This window comes from Somniosus microcephalus, chromosome 5, assembly GCF_052327205.1.
Source record: "Somniosus microcephalus isolate GS21.2 chromosome 5, FLI_Smic_1.0, whole genome shotgun sequence".
Taxonomy (NCBI): domain Eukaryota; kingdom Metazoa; phylum Chordata; class Chondrichthyes; order Squaliformes; family Somniosidae; genus Somniosus; species Somniosus microcephalus.
In genome coordinates this window covers 253,243,148-253,264,049 of record NC_140991.1, presented here as the reverse complement: position 1 = coordinate 253,264,049, position 20,902 = coordinate 253,243,148, and the positions used below count along the sequence as shown (strand labels likewise).

Sequence of the window (20,902 nt, the reverse complement as noted above, 5' to 3'; positions counted from 1 at the left end):
TGGTTTAAAAACCAAGAATGTAGAACTTGTGGTAGGCTTGGACACATAGCTAGAGTATGCAGGTCAGGGAAGAAGACCAGCAACAAGAAGTCACCGCAAGGAAAATACGCAAAAGTACACAAGGTGGCTGAACAGGAGTCCGATTCAGACGCTAGCAGTAATGAACTGGCTGGCTTAAGCAGTATTGAACTGGCTAGCTTAAGGGTACTCAACGTTGGTAAGGGTGCAGACCTCCAGACAATTTGGGTCACTCTTCAGATAGAAGGACTCCAAGTAAAACTGGAATTGGACACTGGATCGGCATTGACGGTCATAAATAAGAAAGATTATGGAAGGTTATTCCAACATATTCCCCTACAGGATACGGAGCTCATATTGAAAACATACACGGGGCAAAGAGTGTACCCCATCGGGAAAATTGAGGTCACAGTGGTCCACAAGGGCGAAGAAAGTCAAATAATGGACTTATATGTGCTATCTGAAGGAGGTCCTCCACTACTAGGATGGGAGTGGATTAGGAAAATGAATATCGACTGGCATTTCCTACAAACAATAACGAGTGAGAACTCGGTGAACATAATCAACCCAGACTCTGGAACTGATGATGGTAAGACCAACCTGTGTGCAAAAGACAAAGTTTCAGCACAGAATTCCACTGAGATAGAGAATTCTGAGTCTGTCCAGTCTACTGACATGCACATTTCTGAGGGACACCGGGCTCGAACTCAACTCCATTTCAAACTGCAACAGCAATTAGAACAAATGATTCGCCGTTTTGAGCAAGAGATGAATGCGACGAAAGAGTTCTTTGATATAGAGTGGGAACATCTGGAAAGACAACAGAAGCAGCTGCTGGAGCAAATGGAGCAGGAGCACACAAAATGTCTGATGTCAGAGGAGTTAACGGTCAGCCAACTCCTGCATATGCTGAAGGACAGGACTCTGAAATGGGAAAAACCTGAACACGAACTTCAATATTCAAACGAAAGGGGTTCGGAGCTCTCAAAGGTTATTGGAAGAGCTGAGGTGGCAACACAGACTGAGATGACTGCAACAGAGCAGCCCTTGGATGCCAAAAGTACGCTGACTCACGTCAACGTAGAACAACAGACCGCTGAAACAGCTGCTCCGGTAGAGAGATTGAATAGTCCGATCAATCAATCTCCAAAAGAAGTTGAAGTAGCAAAATCTCAAATGAGGTCATTAGTAAACGACATGCTGAAAGCCCAGAAAAAGCTGGATGAAGAGGTACGCATGAAGAAGTCTCTTCAGGAAAGATGTCTGGACTTGGAACAAAAGCTGGCTAACGCCCAGCTGGGTATGGAGGAAATAGAAGACCCTCTCGTTGGCCTAGATCAGGATGACACCGAATATTACCATGACCTATTGAGTGACACTGAATATTATAGTGACCTGGTCTGCCCAGCTTGTGATGAAAACTCCCAAAGTGCAGAAATCAGGATGAATCACTTAAAGTCTAAGGAACATAGGGAGATGGTGGCGCTACAGCTGGCAGGGGAGCCCAGAGAGTCTCTAAGAAGCAGAAAAGGAAAAGACGAAGCAGAAGATGATAACCATCTGAACCATTATCACCCCTACCAGATCACACACGTGGTCCCTCCGAACGGAGCCAAATCAGTTCGGAAGTTCAAGCTGTTAAATCCATGGAAGGACTATTGAATGAGTCACTCCAGCAACGTGAACCGACTACACCACAGAGACTGAATCTGTGAACTATTTTCCGCAGAGATTGAATCTGTGAACTGTTTTCCGCAGAGACTGAATCTGTGATCTGTTTTGACATGAAGTTATCTATGTATCTATGTTATTCTGTTATGTAAACCTGAAGTTATATATGTATATATGTTATTACGTATGTTAAATGGGGAGATGACTGTAAAGCTAAGAAGGGAGGAATGTTGTGTATGTAATATGTGTGCTACTTTAAACCTATGGACAGGACTGCACTACTTGTAGGGCGTAGTGATACGCAGTACCACTCCTGGCCATAGGGGTATAAATAGTACTGTGGGTACTGATCTCCCCTCAGTTCCCGCCTGTGGGCATGAAGTAAAGACCTACGTGTAGTCCCTACCTCCAACCAGTAAAGACCTGTTTGAGTTATACGTTTAAGTCTTTGTGTTAATTGTTCAATACAATGCACATACTTAACAGCTGGTCCATTTAAATTGGAAGAACTTTAATTCTACACAATAGTTCAAATAAATCAGATTGTTGAATAGTGGAATAAAAAAGTGTTTAGTTACACAACGCATGTCAAAAATCCAACAGTGTAGCAACATTTAGTAGCAGACAGGAATTTATATCATGCTGTACCTTCTTTACTTGTGTCAGGTACCTGGTCATTCCTAGAAGACAAAGCAAACCATTCAGTACATGGTGCATCGAATTGCCAGTGTCCTGCAGTATACAGTGCAAGCTTCAGCTAAAGTTATAAATAAAGTAATTGAGGGCTTAAAACTAAAATCAAAGACTGAAAATATCCCAAACCTTATATATTCTTCAAAAACAAAGGTGAAGTCTTTTTCTGCAAAAAATACAGCACTTTTATTGGGGGTTTTTTGGGGGGTGGGGAGAGAATGAGGCTATTTCTCAGTTGCTATTAGTCTTGTTTTAAACTAGTCTACTTTAAATTTAAAAATTTGCATTTATATAGCCCCTCATTGCATTCTCAGGACATCCCGAAGCGTTTTACAACCAATGGATTTCTTCTGAAGTACAGTCACCATCACTTTTTTTATATTCGTTCACGGGATGTGGGCGTCGCCGGCAAGGCCAGCATTTATTGCCCATCCCTAATTGACCTCGAGAAGGTGGGGGTGGTGAGCCGCCTTCTTGAACCGTTGCAGTCCGTGTGGTGAAAGTAGTGCCACAGTGCTTGTAGGGAGGGAGTTCCAGGATTTTGACCCAGCGACGATGAAGGAACGGCGATATACTTCCAAGTCAGGATGGTGTGTGACTTGGAGATGTTGCCCTTGTCCTTCTCCTTCTCATGTAGTCAAACGGGGCAGTTAAGTTGTGCACATTAAAAAGGGCAGATGAATAACCTGAGAAACTGTTTTTGGTGGTGTTAGTGGAGGAAGGAATGTTGGCCGGGACATCAGAACTCCCTGCTCTTTTTAATAAAGTTACAATAGAAACTAAAAGGTGACAGAGAATAAAATAACAAGAAACCATCCAGATAACTTGCCAAAGATGTACTCAAAGAGCCTCATCAACACATGTGATTTTCTCCTCCCTATTCCAGGAGGGCTGAGGCACACCCAATGTACCCAAGGCTCAGATCGACAAACTAAGTAGACTTGGAATCAAACCTGTGGTCTTGACCTTGACTGCTTTGTTACAGTTTCAAAACAAATGCCAATTATTCCCCAACTTCTGATGACCAATTAATATCATATGATCGACTCCTCAAATTTTTCACAAAGACTGTACGGAATTGGGTCAAGAAAGTTTTTAAACAACATAACCTCAATTGTTTTTAAAAAGGCAATCTTTACAGCTTAAAACAAAAAAGAAACATGTGGCAACTGCAGTATTTTGAATAATGTTAATTTTACGCGCCGAGACAGAGCAGACACAAAACAGATAATTTTGGAGAATAGTAGTCTTCATAAAGAACTTTATGAAGACTATTTACTTTGATTTTCTGTATTATCTTTGATGCTGGCTATCAATATATTTTATATATAAACAAAAAATTGATTGCTAAAGAACTGCCTACTTACTTTTCTGGGACTGAAGTGATCTCTTCAAGAATGTCATCTGGGAGCATCTTGCGTTTCTGGTTTAATAATCAGCAAAATAGGAGGAAAGAGATTAGCAAACAAATCTCACACCATGCCATCGAGCTGCAGCATAAGCAAATTCCAGGGGCTGCCCCAGGAGGTGCAAATTATTACATCATTCTAACTTATCCAAAAGGGGTATAGCCACCTTGCTATGTGCATTTAAAAAAAGCTACAATCAAAGCAGGAGCATATGCCCATGTAACACACCCAGTTCAAGTGCTTAGTGTTTAATATAGATCAATATAAACCAAACCATTCTGTGATTGTCCACAGGCAACTTTCCAATTTCAGCTGAGCTGGCAATGGGCAGACTCTGTTAGCCAGAAAATGACAAAGGGGTGGCAAGCATTTTCAAAAATTCTCCAGAGAAAATCCCCAGTCTAAACAAAGCACAGTGGCTATTAAGAGTCACTTTAACACTAAATGACAAAATAATCCAAACATTGTGAACCTGCGGCATTCACGTTGTTGCACAGAAAAATACAAGGAACTCTGTGGGACAGAGCACATTGATGACAAACATACGTGCAACACTTTGCAGGAGTCATTGACAACGGGTAGATTCCTGACTAACCCTTTATTTACATTACTAAAGTCCAGAAAGCATGTCACCTTGGAGCCACATTGACCTCAGAGACCCTGCTTACCTTCCCTTCCTCACCCCACTGGAAGATGGTCACTAGTTGATCTCTTCAGAGTCACATGAAAGATACAGGGATTTCTTTGTATCCTAACTTGTGTCAGCTGTGGCTCAGTGGGTAGCAACCTCACCACTCCAGGGACTTGAACACATAAATCTAGCCTGACACTCCAGTGCAGTGCTGAGGGAGTGCTGCACTGTCGGAGGTGCCGTCTTTCGGATGAGACAGGTGGACGTAAAAGATCCCATGGCACTATTTCGAAGAAGAGCAGGGGAGTTATCCCCGGTGTCCTGGCTAATATTTATCCCTCAATCAACATAACAAACAGATTATCTGGTCATTATCACATTGCTGTTTGTGGGAGCGTGCTGTGCGTAAATTGGCTGCTACGTTTCCCACATTACAGTGACTACACTCCAAAAGTACTTCATTGACTGTAAAGCGCTTTGAGACATCCGGTGGTCGTGAAAGGCACTATATAAATGCAAGACTTTCTTTCTTTAACTTGCACCATTCAACCATCACCCATGCTCACTGACATACATTGGGTGCTGGTCCAGCACCGTATGGATTTTAAAATCCCTCCATCGCTCCTCCCCATCTCTGCAACCTCCTCCAGCCCTACAACCCTCCGAGATCTCTGCACTCCTTTAATTCTGGTCTCTTGTGTATCCCCGATTTTAATCGCACCACCATTGGCAGCCATGCATTCAGCTGCAATGGCTTGGAATTCCCTCCCTAAACCGCTCTCCCTCCTCTTTTAAAACATACCTCTTTGATCAAGCTTTTGGTCACCTGCCCCAATATCTCCTTATGTTGCTCTGTATCAAAACTTTGTGCAGTGCCTTGGGACGTTTTACTACGTTAAAGGCGCTATATAAATACAAGTTGTCATTATTAAAACCTTGCCCAATGGCAAGAATCAACAATTAACATAAGTTACCAACCCAGTTTTGAAAATGGAAATAATTTTATTCTGATTGTGTCTCCCCCCCCACCAACAAAAGTCTAATACGGTAGGACAGGCTCGTGCAGTTCCTGATTTTTGAAATCATGCAATTCAACTAAAATTCTGCACAGCAGGAAAAACTGAATAAATCACATTTTATCCCAAAACCAACTTTATGCTTAAACATCTGTGGGGCAGCCTCTAATATTGGAAAAGTTTGGTGAATAGATGAAAGTAGGTTCTATAAATGAAATGGTGAGCTGCTTAAAGTGTGCCTTGTTAGTACACAAAAATCTATTTCAAAAGTAAATCACTCGAATTCCTGTCTGGTATAGTGACAATAGCAACGTTACCTTCTGCTCTTTGAACAATTCCTCCTTTCTTCTTCTTCTCTCCTTCAGCAAAGCTTTGTCTCTGAAATGTTTTTAAAACACAATTACAAATAAAAATGACATTTCCTTTTCTGTCAGACTTAAACTCAGTCTGTGTGCCGGATTGTCACGATGTGCTGCACAATGCCACCCAGTCACAAATGCACTCTGCCTCCTCGTGATCTATTCACAACCACCTTCTCCTAAAACAACATGACCAAAGATTAAATATTTGGGACATTCTTATTAAATTACTTTGTAGAGAAATTGAAATTCACTGCAGTTTAAGAGTATTGCGTCCAATTCTGGGGACCACACTTTGGGCGGGATGCCTTGGAGGGTGCAGAGGAGATTTACTAGAATGATACCAGGGCTGAGACACTTCAGTTATGTGGAGAGACCAGAGAAGCTGGGATTGTTCTCCTTCAAGCAGAGAAGTTTAAGGGGAGATTTAATAGAGGTCAAAATTATGAGGGGTTTTGATAGAGTAAATAGGGAGTAACCGATTACACTGGCAGGAAGGTGGGTAACCAGAAGACACTGATTTAAGATAATTGGCAAAAGAACCGGGAAAAGCGGGAAAATGAGAATTTCAATGAGCCAAGTTGTCATAATTTAACATGCACTGCCTGAAAGGGTGGTGGGAAGCAGATTTAGTAACAACTTTCAAAAGGAAATTGGGTAAATACTTAAAAAGGAAAAAATTGCAGGCTATAGGGAAAGAGTAGGGGAGTAGAGCTAATTGGACAGCTCTTTCAAAAAGCTGGCACTGGTACAATGGGCTGGATGGCCTTCTTCAGTGCTGTACAATACTATGATACCTGCAAATTAATTCCCAAAAGCTGCTCATTAGATTCATCTTTGAAGGTGAATAAACAGATGCAACCTAAAACTGAGACTGTATTCTTCAAAAGGGAGCAGGAATCTACGGGTATTTGCAATCAATGGTAGTACAGCTGGTAGGGCTATATATTACCTGGAATCTACAGCACTGAAACAGGCCATTCGGGCCAACTAGTCTGTGCTGGTGTTTATGCTCCACACCAGTCTCCTCCCATTCCCTCTACCTCATCCCAGCATATCTTTCTATTCTCTTTTCTCTCATCTGCTCATCTAGTTTCCTTTTGAAAGCATCTAAGCTATTTGCCTGTGGTAGCAAGTTCCACATTCTCACCACGCTCTGAGTAAAGAAATTCCTCCTTATTTCCCTATTGGATTTATTAGTAACCAACCTGTATTAATGACCCTTAGTTTTGGATTCTCCCACAAGTGGAAACATTCTCTCCGTATCTACCCTGCCCAACCCATTCATAATCTTAAAGACCTCCAAGACATTTCATTTCTGAAGAACAAAATCCCAACCTGACAAACTTTCCCAATAGCTGTAATCTCTCAATTCTGGTAGCATCCTTGTAAATCGTTTTTTGCACTTTCTCCAGTGCTTATATATCCTTGTTATAGTATGGAGATCAGGACTCCGTGTACAGCCTGACCAGGGTCCAAAACTTCACTACTTTTGAATTCTATACCCCTAGAAATAAATCCCAGTGCTTTGTTAGCATTTTTAATTACTTTGCTGACCTGCTTTTAATGATTTGTTCACCTATATCCCTTTGCTCTTCTACCCTTTCTAAGGTGTAGGTGATATTTCTATTTTTCCTACAAAAGTGCATCATTTATCTGTTAACGTTCATTGTCACTTAACTACCCAAGTTTTCTAATGTCCTCTTGTATTTTGCTGCATTCTCCCTCAGTGTTAGCTATACCCCCCAGTTTGGTGTCATCTGCAAATTCTGATATTGTTACTTATTCCCAAGTCCAAATCATTAATATAAATTATGAATAACAGTGGTCCCAACACTGATCCTTGTGGAACACCTTCCTCCAATCTGAATAACTACCCTTAACCCCTACTCTCTGCTTTCTAGTTTTTAGCCAATTTGCTACCCATTCAGCTATTTGTCCCGACTCCACATACCCTAACCTTTATCATGAGCCTACCGTGCGGTACCTTATCAAATAGAAAATTTGTTCCTTGTGTGATGAAACTTGAGATTTGGGTAACCCTCTCTTTGAAGACTTCGAGAAATGAGCGAGGGAAGCAGTCAGGAACATTATACTTGTGAGAAATGAACATGTATTGCTGCACCCCTAAGCATGTAACCTCCTGCCAAGCTTCCAATATTCTATGACATGGTGATTAGAAGGTACACAAGTCAAGAGCCTCTTCACCATCTGCCTCACACACAGGCCTCTGGAATTCATCATTGAGATCACGGCTGTCCAATACATTAGTGACTAGCCACACGTGGTTAATTAGGAATCTAGATGTGACTAATCGCATTTTTGATTAGTAAATGAGTAATGTGATCTCAAAATTCATATTTGCACAGCATATGGAAGTGCAAATATGAATACTGTGCATTTGTTGGTAAAATGGTGAAACTAAAAGCAGAATGTGGGAGTGGTTTTTGATCAGTGCCAGTTTTCGATGGTTCATTTACAGGTTGTCTAACGTGAGAATTGCAGAATTAACCTGGCACCATTACTAATCACAAACATCTTTGTCACTGTCAGAAATTGCCTTTTTTCCATTATTGGTAAACTGCTAAAATATAAAAGAAAACTGTAAATGCGGGAAATCTGAAATAAAGACATTTCGTAAAACATTTGATCAAGTGCCACATAATAGACTTGTTAGAAAATTGAAGCCCATGGGATGAAAGCGGCAGTTGCAGCACGGATATTAAATTGGCTAAGAGGCAGAAAGCAGAGTAGTGGTGAACGGTTGTTTTTCAGCCTGGAGAGATGTATACAGTCGTGTCCCCCAGGGGTTGGCATTAGGACCACTGCTCTTTTTGATATTTTCATATAATGAGCTAAAATTAGGTTTTCGGGGCACAATTTCAAAGTTTGCAGATGACACAAAACTTGGAAATGTAGTAAACAGTGAAGAGCATAGTAGCAGAATTCAGGAGGACATCGACTGGTGAAATGGGCAGACACATGGCAGATTAAATTTAATGTAGAGAAGTGTGAAGTGATACATTTAGGAAGAATGAGGCGAGGCAATGGTACAATTTTAAAAGGGCTGCACATACACAAATCTTTGAAGGAGCAAAATAACGGGTAGGCCATTCAGGCCCTCGAGCCTGTTCTGCCATTCAATTAGATCATGGCTGATTTTTATCTTCACTCCATCTACCCACCTTGGTTCCGTAACAATTACAAAAATCTATCAATATCAGTTTTTAAATTTTCAATTGACCTAGCCACAACAGCTTTTGGGGGAAAAAAGTTCCAGATTTACACAACCCTGTGTGCGAAGAACTGCTTCCTGACATCACCCCAAACAGCCGAGCTCTAATTTTAAGGTTATGCCCCCTTGTTTTGGACTCGCCCACCAGAGAAAATAATTTCTATCTACCCTATCAAATCCTTTAAACACCTTAAACACCTCAATTAGATCACCCCTTAAGTTGCAGGACAAGTTGGTAAAGTGGGTAAAAAAACATATGGGATCCTTGGCTTTATAAAGAGTGACATTGGGTACAAAAGCAAGGAAATTATGCTAAACCTTTATAAAAATCACTGGTTAGGCCTCAGCTAGAGTATTGTGCCCAATTCTGGGCACCACATATTAGGTGGGACATTAAGGTCACGGAGAGAGTGCAGAGGAGATTTACCAAAATTATACCAGGGCTGAGGGACTTCAGTTATGTGGAGACACTGGAGAAGCGGGGGTAGTTCTCCTTAGAACAGAGAAGGTTAAGAGGAAATTTAATAGGTGTTCAAAATTATGAGGGGCTCATAGTTTTTTCCTATCTGCTTTGTTTCATCTCTCAGGAGAGTTGGTAACTAGCTACACAGATTGATGATAATTGCCAAACGAACCAGAGGAATAGAGGAGAAATTGTTTTACGGAGCAAGTTGTTGTGATCTGGAATGCACTGCCTGAAAGCGGTGGAAGCAGATTCAATAGTAACTTTCAAAAGGGAATTAGATATATACTTGAAAAGGAAAACTTTGCAGGACTATGGGGAAAAAGAGTGCAGAAGTGGGACTAATTGGACAGCTCTTTCAAAGAGCTGGCACAGGCACGATGGGCTGATTGACCTCATTCCGTGCTGTAAGATTCTATGATCAAGGGAGAGATCTTCTTTTCAGTCCCTAACACCCCCATTAGCCTAATGAGTAAACACACTGTGTGTCGTGAGACTCACCATTGCAGACTAATTTTTACAATCACGCTCGCAGCAGTTACATGTGACATATCGGGGATTCGGGTACAGAAATCAACGAGCAGAAAATTGTGGGCCGTGAACTGAGCTCACTAACCTCCACGCCCAAATTGTCGATGTACGCTCCTGTCACATGAAGCTGTGCACCGGGAGTACAAAAACAAAAAATGTACCCTTAGGTTCTGTCCCTGGTCTGTGCTGATCTCAGCCTGCGCAGGGGAATTGTCTTCCTAGAATCATAGAATGATACAACACAGAAGAGGCCACTCGGCCCATCGTACCTTCGTACCTGTGCTGGCTCAAAGGTAGAGCTATCCAATTAATCCCACTCTCCTGCTCTTCCCCCTTAGCCCTGTAAATGTTTTGCTTTCAAGTATTTATCCAATTCTCTTTTGAATGTTACTATTGAATCTGCTTCCACCACCCTTTCAGACAGTGCATTCATCATCACAATAACTCGCTGTGTAAAAACCTTTTCCTCATGTCAACTCTGATTCTTTTGCCAATCACCTTAAATCTGTTTCGTCTGGTTATCGACCCTTCAGTTTCTTATTTACTCTATCAAAACAATTCATGATTTTAATTACCTCCATCAAATCTCCTCTTAACCTTCTCTGCTCTAAGGAGAACAATAACTTCTCCACATAACCAAACTCCCTCATCTCTGGTACCATTCTAGTAAATCTCTTCTGCACTCTCGCCAAGGCCTTGACATCCTGTCTAAAGTGTGGTGTCCAGGATTGAACACAATACTCCAGCTGAGGCCCAAGCAGAGTTTTATAAAGGTTTAGCATAACTTCCTTGCTTTTGTACTCTATTCTTCTATTAATAAAGCCAAGGATCCCAAATGCTTTTTTAAAAACCTTCTCAACTTCTATGAAGGATAGACAGAAAGGAAAGGGAGGTGGGGTGGCTTTGTTGGTAAAGGATGGGATCAGTGCAGTGGTGAGAAGAGATATTGGCTCAGAAGATCAAGATGTAGAATCGGTTTGGGTGGAGATATAAAAAATAATAAAGGGAAAAAGTCTCTGGTGGGCGTAGTCTACAGGCCCCCAAACAGTAGCAATATTGTTGGACAGAGTATAAATCAACAAATAATGGAGGCCTATAAAAAAGGTACGGTAATAATCATGGGTGATTTTAATCTCCATATTAATTGGACAAATCAAATTGGCCATGGTAGCCTTGAGGAGGAGTTAATAGAGTGCATCCGGGATGGTTTCCTAGAACAGTATCTCATTGAAACTTATAAAATTCTAACAGCACTAGACAGACTAGATGCAGGAAGGATGTTCCCGATGGCAGGGGAGTCCAGAACCAGGGGTCACAGTCTAAGGATAAGGGGTAAGCCATTTAGGACAGAGATGAGGAGGAATTGCTTCACCCAGGGAGTGGTGAACCTGTGGAATTCTCTACCACAGAAGGCAGTTGAGGCCAATTCATTAAATATATTCAAGAAGGAGTTAGATATATTTCTTAAGGCTAAAGGGATCAAGGGATATGGGGAGAAAGCAGGGACAGGGTACTGAATTTGGATGATCAGCCATGATCTCATTAAATGGCGGAGCAGGCTCGCTCGAGGGGCCGAATCTCCTATGTTTCTATGGAACCAACCAGGGAGCAGGCTATCTTGGATCTGGTACTATGTAATGAGACAGAATTAATAAATTATCTCATAATAAAGGATCCTCTAGGAAAGAGTGATCATAGCATGGTTGAATTTCAAATTCAGTTGGAGGGTGAGAAAATTGTATCTCAAACCAGTGTCCTGACCTTAAACAAAGGCAATTACAGTGGCATGAGGGCAGAACTGGCTAAAGTGGACTGGAAAAATAAATTAAAGGCTAAGACAGTTGAAATGCAGTGGCAGACATTTAAGGAGATATTTCATAACTCTCAACAAAAATATATTCCAGTGAGAAAGAAAGATTTTGAGAAGGGAACACCATCCGTGGCTAATTAAGGAAGTAAAGGATGGTATTAAATTGAAAACGAAGGCATACAATGTTGCCAAGATTGGTGGGAGACCAGAGGAGTGGGAAATTTTTAAAAACCAGCAATTGATGACTAAAAAAATAATAGAGAGAAGATGAATTATGAGAGTAAACTGGCAAGAAACATTAAAACAGATAGTAAGAGCTTCTACAGGTATATAAAAAGGAAGAGAGAGTAGCTAAAGTAAACATTGGTCCCTTAGAGGATAACAAAGGGGAATTAATAATGGGGAACGGGGACTGTAGCATTTTGTAATCTCTCTGAAACTCTGAACAAATATTTTGTATCTGTCTTCACGGTAGAAGACACTAACAACATCCCAATAATGGATAATAGGGGGGGAACTAAAGACAATCACTATCTCTAAGGAAATAGTACGTGGTAAAATAATGGGACTAAAAGACGACAAGTCCCCTGGACCAGATGGTCTGCATCCCAGTATCTTAAAAGATGTGGCTGCAAAGATAGTGGAGTCATTGGTTGCAATATACCAAAATTCCCTGGACTCTAGAGAGGTCCAGCGGATTGGAAAACCGCAAATGTAACACCCCTATTTAAGAAAGGAGGGAGACAGAAAGCAGGAAACTATAGACCAGTTAGCCTAACATCTGTTGTTGGGAAAATGCTGGAGTCCTTCATTAAGGAAGCAGTAGCAGGGCATTTGGAAAATCATTATGCAGTCAAGCAGAGTCAACATGGTTTTATGAAAGGGAAATCATGTTTAATAAACTTGCTGGAGTTCTTTGAGGAGGTAACGAACAGGGTGGACAAAGGTGAACCAGTGGATGTGGTGTATTTAGATTTCCAGAAGGCATTCGATAAGGTTACACATAAAAGATTACTGCATTAAATAAGAACTCACGGAATTTGGGGTAATATATTAGCATGGATAGAGAATTGGCTAACTAACAGAAAGCAGAGTCAGGATAAATGGTACATTTTCCGGTTGGCAAACGGTAACTAGTGGGGTGCCACAAGGATCGTGCTGGGGCCTCAACTATTTACAATCTACATTAATGACTTGGATGAAGGGACCGAGTGTAATGTAGCCAAGTTTGCGGATGATACAAAGTTGGGTGGGAAAGCAAGTTGTGCAGAGGACTCAAAGAACCTGCAAAGGGATATAGACAGGCTAAGTGAGTGGGCAAACATTTGGCAGGTGCAGTATAATGTGGAAAAGTGCGAGGTTATACACTTTGGCAGGAAAAATAAAAAAGCAAATTATTTAAATGGAGAGAGATTACAAAATGCTACAGTTCAGAGGGACCTGGGGGTCCTTGTGCATGAAACACAAAAAGTTAGCATGCAATTAATCAAAAAGGCAAATGGAATGTTGGCCTTTATTACAATGGGGTTGGAGTATAAAAGCAGGGAAGTCCTGCTACAACTGTACAGGGTATTGGTGAGACCACACCTTGAGTACTGCGTACAGTTTTTGTCTCCTTATTTAAGGAAGGATATACTTGCATTGGAGGCAGTTCAGAGACGATTCACTAGGTTAATTCCAGAGATGAGGGGGTTGACTTATGAGGAAAGGTTGAGCAGGCTGGGCCTATACTCATTGGAATTTAGAAGAATGAGAGGTGATCTTATTGAAACATACAAGATACTGAGGGGGCACGACTAGGTAGAGGCAGAGAGGATGTTTCCCCTTGTGGGGAAATCTAGAACGCGGGGCACAGTTTTAGAATAAAGGGTCGCCCTTTTAGAACTGAGATGAGGAGGAATTTCTTCGCTCAGAGGATCGTAAATCTGTGGAATTCTCTGCAGCAGAGAGCTGTGGAGGCTGGGTCATTAAATACATTTAAGGTGGAGATAGACAAATTTTTGCAAGATAAGGGAGTGAAGGGTTATGGGGAGCGGGCAGGGAAGTGGCTTTGAGCCCAAGATCAGCCATGATCTTATTGAATGGCGGAGCAGGCTCGAGGGGCCAAGTGGCCTATTCCTGCTCCTATTTTTTTTCCTTATGTAACTTGTCCTGCCACCGCCAAAATATTTATATACATACACCACCAGGTCTCTGTTCCTGCACCCCTTTTAAAATTGTACCATTTACTCCATATTGCCTTTCCCGATTCTTCCTGCCAAACTGTATCACTTCAAACTGCTGTGATACATTTCATCTGCCATGTGTCTGCCCATTTCACCAGTCTGTCTATGTCCTCCTGCAGTCTGTTACTACCCGCCTCACTGTTTACTACATTTCTGAGTTTTGTATCATCTGCAAACTTTGAAATTATGCCTTGTATACCCAAGTCTAGGTCTTTAGTCTATATCAAAAAGAGCAGTGGTCCCAATACCAACCCCTGGGGATCACCACTGTAAATGTCCCCCCAGTCTGAAAAACAACCATGCACCAATACGCTCTGCTTTCATCCCTTAGCCAATTTTGTATCCATGTTGCCACTGTCCCTTTAATCCCACAGACTTTAATTTGCTAACATGTTTATTATGTGGTAATTTGTCAAACGCCTTTTGAAAGTCCATATACACATCAACTACACTACCCTCATCAACCCTCTCCATTACTTCATTAAAGAACTCGATCAACTTAGTTGAACACTATTTGCCTTTCAAAAATCCATGCTGACTTTCATTTATTAGCCCATACATTTCCAAATGCCAATTAATTTTGTCCCAGATTATCTCAAAGTTAGGCTGACCAGCCTGCAGTTACCGGGTTTATCACTCCTCCCTCTTTTTTAAACAGGGGTGTAACATTTACAATCCTCCAGTCCTCTGGCACTGCTCCCATATACAAAGACGATTGTAAGATTGTGGCCAGAGCCTCCGCAATTTCCACCCGCACTATCTTCAGTAACCTAGGATGCATCCCATCCGAACCAAGTGACTTTTCTACTTTGAGGACTGCCAACCATTTCTGTACATCCTCTATCTATTTTTATCCTATCCAATATCACTACAGCCTCCTCCTTTACTGCTAGATTGGCAGCATCCTTTTGTCCAGTGAAGACAGATGCAAAGTACAGGAAACTTTCGTTTAACCGGAGGTTAAATGTCCGGAAAGCTCTATCTACCGGCAAAATTCAGGAGTTGTTTCCTATAAGTTTTTTTACTTCTCGTTGCTTTTTCTTTTCCCCAGTCAGGCACTGCAAGGTCTAGCTGAAGCTGTTGCTTAGCTACAGAGATGCTTTTAAGCTGCTGCCGACTGTTTTGAAGCTGTTGCTAAGCAACAGGGTTTGTTGATTCACACTGAGCTCAAAAGCTCCGTATGTTTTAACATTAGCGCTGGTTTCTACGGCAGTTTTAATGGTACGGCACCAGCTCGGTCCAGTCAGTGCCGGATACCAGAAAGTTTCCTGTACTCATTTAGTACCTCAGCCATACCCTCTGCCTCCACAAGGTCATCTTTTTGGTCCCTAATCAGACCTACCCTTCCTTTGACTACCCGTTTACTATCTATGTATTTAATAAAGAACTTTTGGGGTCCCTTTTATGTTAGCTGCTAATCTATTCTCATGCTCTCTCTTTGCCCCTTTTATTCCCTTTTTTAGATCTCCTCTGTACTTTCTGTATTCAGCTTTGTTCTCTACTGTATTATGAACCTTACATTAATCATAAGCCTCCTTTTTCTCTCATTTTAATCTCTATATCTTTAGTCATTCAGGGAGCTCTAGCTTTGGATGCCCTTCCTTTCCATCTCATAGGAATGTGTCCACTCTGTACCCAAACCATCTCCTCTTTGAAGGCCTCCCATTGTTCAATTACTGTTTTGCCTGCCAATTTTGATTCCAATCCACCTGGGCCAGATCCCCTGTTAACTCACTGAAGTTATCCCTCCTTCAGTTAAGTGTTTTTACATTTGATTGTACCATGTCCTTTTCCATAACTATTCTAAACTTGATATTATGATCACTGTTCCCCAAATGCTCTCCCACTGAAACATGGTCCACTTGCACCACTTCATTCCCCAGAACTATATCAGCATTGCTTCTTTCCACTTTAACTCTTGGATACCAACAACCGCCCCCCCCCCCCCCCCACAGGATCCCTCTTTCCGTTCACTGACCCCATCACTCCTTCCAAGCTCATTCTTTGCATGTTTTCACTACCCCCTCAGATCTTCCCCTTTCTGACCCCGAACGATCAATCCTCAGCAATGGCCTCAACTTCATCCCCATATGTCCCCACCTCAATGAATTTCAAGCACGGCACGACGCTGAGCTCGTGTCACCTTCGCCTCTGCGCACACTTTTTTGGCCAGGAGTCCCCCCCCCACCCCACCCACCCACCCACACGGCAGCCCTTTCTCCAGTCTTCAGAATTCTCGTTCCAACCGGACCTCCCCCTTTGGCATCTTACCCTCTCTAGATCTTTTCATTGGGAACTGCCAACGTGACATTGACCGTCTCAATTTTTCTACTCCACTCACTCAATCTAACCTACCAGCTCTTTGTTCTCTCAGGTCCAAACCTAACATTGTCATTAAACCTGCTGACAAGGGTGGCAGTGTTGTCGTTTGGCGAACCGATCTCTATCTTGCGGAGGCTGAACGCTAACTCGGACACTTCCTCCTACCTCCCTGGACCATAACCCCACCAGCAAACAGCAAGCCATCATTTCCCAGACTGTCATTGACCTCATCTCCTCTGGAGATCCTCCCTCCATGGGAAGCCTCCAACCCTGCACAGCCTGCTTTTACCCCCTTCCCAAGATCCACAAACAGGACTGAACTGATAGACCCATTGTTTCAGCCTGTTCTTGCCTCATGCAACTATTTCTTCCCATCTTGACTCTTATTTTTTTCTTCCCTTATCCAGTCTCTTCCCACCTACATCCGTGATTCTTCAGACGGCCTCTGCCACTTTAACAGATTCCTGGCCTTAACCTTCTCACAATGGACATCCAATCCCTCTGCACCTCCATTGCCCACAAGGACGCCCCACGGGCCCTCCGCTTTTTCCTTGAAGGGAGGCCCAATCAGTCCCCATCCACCACCAGCCTTCTCCACCTGGCTGAACTTGTTCTTACAAAAGTGTCAGCCGTTGCTCAGTTGGTAGCACCCTCGCCTGAGCCAGAATGTTGTGGGTTCAAGTTCCACTCCAGGCACAAAAAATCTAGGCTGACACTCCAGTGCAGTACTGAGGGAGTGCTGCACTGTCGGAGGTGCCTCTTTTGGATGAGGCGTTAAACCAAGGGTCAGCTCTCTCAGGTGGATGTAAAAGATCCTATGGCACTATTCCGAAGAAGCACAGGGGAGTTATCCTTGGTGTCCTAGCCAATATTTATCCCTCAATCAACATCACTAAAACAGATTATCTGGTCATTATCACATTGTTGTTTGTGGGAGCTTGCTGTGCACAAATTGGCTGCCACGTTTCCTGCATTACTACAGTGACTACACTTCAAAAAGTACTTCATTTGCTGTAAAGTGCTTTGGGACGTCTGGTGGTCGTGAAAGGCGCTATATAAATGCAAGTATTTTTTTTTTTTTTTATTGAACAACTTCGCCTCCACAACTTTGACTCAACTTACTTCCACCAAATGAAAAGTGTTGCTCTGGGAACCCGTATGGGTCCTAGCTATGCCAGTCTTTTTGTGGGATACGTGGAACATTCTTTGTTCCCCTCATAAGAACATAAGAAATAGGAGCAGGAGTAGGCTATTTGGCCCTCGAGCCTGCTCCGCCATTCAATAAGATCATGGCTGATCTTCTATCTCAACTCTACTTTCCTGCACTATCCCCGTATCCCTTAATATCCAAAACTCTATCGATCTCTATCTTGAACCCCTCTGGGGTAGAGCATTCCAAAGATTCTCCGTCCTCTGAGTCGTACTCAGGTTCCCTCCCTCACCTTTTTTCCCGGTACATTGATGATTGTATCAGTGCCATTTCCCAATCTTGTCCCAAACTGGAAAATTTCATCAACTTTGCTTCCCACTTCCACCCTTCCCTCGCCTTCACATGGTACATGGCCGACTTTTCCCTTCCTCGACTTCTATCTCCATTTCTGGGGATAGGCTGTCGACCAATATATCTACTATATATAAGCCCACTGACTCCCACAGCTCCCTTGACTACACATCCTCCCACCCAACTTCCTACAAGTACTCTATTCCATTATCCCAGTTTCTCCATCGCATCTGTTCCGATGATGCCGCATTCCATACCAGTGCTTCAGATATGTCTTCCTTTTTCCTCAACCGAGGATTCCCCTCTACCATGGTTGACAGGGCCCTCGACTGTGTCCGTCTCATTTCCTGCACTTCTGCTCTCACCCCTTCCCCTCGCTCCCAGAACCACGATAGGGTTCCCCTTGTCCTCACCTTCCACTCCACATTCAAAGGATCATCCTCCACTATCACCAAACACATCCTCCCCTCCTCTTTCAGCATTCCAAAGGGACCGTTCCCTCCGCGACATCCTGGCCCACTCTTCAATCACCCCCAACACACCCTCCCCTTCCCACAGCACCTTCCCTTTCAAACAAAGGAAATGCAACACCTGCTCTTTTATCTCTTCCAGTCCCACCGTCCAGGGCCCCAAACACTCCTTCCAGGTTAAACAGCAATTTACTTGTACTTCTTTCAATTTAGTATACTGTAGTCACTGCTCACGGTGTGGTCTCTTCTACATTGGGCAGACCAAACACAGATTGGGTGATCACTTTGCAGAACACCTCCGTTCAGTCTGCAAATATGTCCCTGAGCTTCCGGTCACCTGTCATTTTAATTCTTTGTCCTACTCCGACCTCTGTGTCCTTGGCCTCCTACATTGTTCGAATAAAGCTCAACAGAAGCTCGAGGAACAACACCTCATCTTTCAATTAGGCACTTGGCAGCCTTCTGGACTCAACACTGAATTCAACAATTTCAGATCATAACCACTGCTCCCATTTTTCCCCAGACAACAGCTGTTGGTAATGATTCTGCTATTGCCATTTACACCTCCTCTAGACCAGCCTTTTGTTTCTTTACTTGTCGATTACCATCTCATTTTGTTTGTCTTGCACCATCATCCTTGTGTCATTTAATCTCTCCTGCCTTCCACCCTCTCACAGGCCTTCCCTTTGGTTTTTTCATCACCCCCCCCCCCCTTTCCCTGCCTCTGTGCTTGCTTAAAACCTGCTATATCTCTAACTTTTTCCATTCCTGATGAAAGTTCATCGACCTGAAACGTTAACTTTGTTTCTTGCACCATGGATGCTGCCTGACCTGCTGTGTTTTTGCAGCATTTTCTACTTTTATTACTACTTCCTTCCCTGTTGGGTTGAAAACACAATGATCAAGAAGGTTCTCTTGTACACATTTCAGGAATTCCTCCCCATCTTTGCCCTTTAGTTACTATACCAGTCTATATTAGGGTTAATTGAAGTGCTGTATTATCACTACTCTAGTTCTTGCATCTTTGTCATTTGCCTGCACATTTACTCCTCTAGCTCTTTTCCTCTATTTAGTGGCCAATAGCATACACCCAGTAGCATAATAGCTGCTTTATTGTTCCTTAATTCTAACCAAATAGATCCTGTCTTTGGCCCCCTCAACTATATCATCCCCCTCAACTTTATCATCCCTCTCCAGTGCTAGAATAGTTTTTTGATCAATAATGCCACCCCATCCAACTTTTTTTGCCTTCCTTTTCTTTCCTGAATGCCTTGTAGATTAAGTTCCCAATCCTACCCTTCTTTGAGCTAGGTCTCGGTTATTGCCACTACATCATAGTCCCATGTGGCGACTTGTGCCTGCAGCTCAGCAACCATATTTACCACACGACCTGCATTTACACACATGCAACCCCATCTTAAACTGCTTTGTGTTTTCCTCAAGTCTGATTTGTCTCCTTCTGCGCTGTATCATTCTATGAAAATATACTAGACTTTCACGGTATAACCCTCTAACAGAACGGAATTTCCAGTGTTATACCATAAACATTTGCCAGTCATTTTTTTTTTACATATATGTTAACTGACCTGCTGTTTATTTCCAGTACTTGCGGTTTCAATTTCCAGTTTTTCTTCTTTTTAATCAGGGTTTAATGTGGTTGTTTGTTGACCGATAAACTGATTAAAACCTACCTCAGCCCAATGAACTTGCTGATCACAAGTTCACCACCCGCACTGAATCCACCACTTACACGGCGGGTGTGTTAAAGCCGGCCCGCAGGAGTGAGATTGGTGAGCAGAGCAGAGCGGGGCGGCCGCACAGACTTTAAACACAGCAGGGCTGGAAATCTAAGAGAGAGCGCCTGGCCCTGGAGCCGGGGGCCGGGCTCTCTCCCTCACACGGGGGGCCGGTGCGGGCCTCAGTTGTTCGGGCAGTACTGATGGAGAACAGCCCGACCCTAGCCGCACTCAGCCGGCCGCACATGGCATACTGAAAGCCGGGGGAGGGAGGTGGGTAGAGGCCGGGATAGGCCGGGGCCTGCCGGCCGCCGCTCTCACCTCCTCGCGCTCTCCAGCGCCGCTTTCACGCTCCTCTCAGCCTCCTCCCGGGCGCTGCTGAAAGTCACCTCCTCGGGCGCCTCGTCATCCTCCCCCTGGCTGGACTCGGCTGACATTTCGCGGATCTCGTCCCGTCTCCTCACAGCCTGCACCTGCCTCTTCCGCGCCATCGTCCGCCGCTTCACACTCGCTCACTACAGCTCCCCCTGCCGGGGGGAGGGTTGATTACAGTCTCCCCCTGCCGGGTGGGGGGAGGGTCGATTACAGTCTCCCCCTGCCGGGTGGGAGGGTCGATTACAGTCTCCCCCTGCCGGGTGGGGGGAGGGTCGATTACAGTCTCCCCCTGCCGGGTGGGAGGGTCGATTACAGTCTGCCCCTGCCGGGTGGGGGGGGGTCGATTACAGTCTGCCCCTGCCGGGTGGGGGGGAAGGTCGATTACAGTCTCCCCCTGCCGGGTGGGAGAGTCGATTACAGTTTCCCCCTGCCGGGTG

General features: G+C 43.5%; 1 protein-coding gene across 1 annotated transcript in view; it reads right to left on the bottom strand.

The window, feature by feature from the left end:
• The window catches only part of nol7 (nucleolar protein 7), a 31,413-nt gene extending 10,738 nt beyond the window's left edge, over positions 1–20,675 (bottom strand). Inside the window, exons 1-4 of the mRNA XM_085988818.1 lie at positions 20,412–20,675; positions 5,756–5,816; positions 3,750–3,805; positions 2,338–2,369 (exon numbers count right to left, since the gene is read on the bottom strand). Of these exons, the coding sequence (XP_085844944.1) occupies positions 2,338–2,369; positions 3,750–3,805; positions 5,756–5,816; positions 20,412–20,581 (319 nt within the window). The 5' untranslated portion in view covers positions 20,582–20,675. The remainder of the gene's footprint in view (positions 1–2,337; positions 2,370–3,749; positions 3,806–5,755; positions 5,817–20,411) is intronic.
• Between the last annotated feature and the right edge of the window lie 227 nt (positions 20,676–20,902).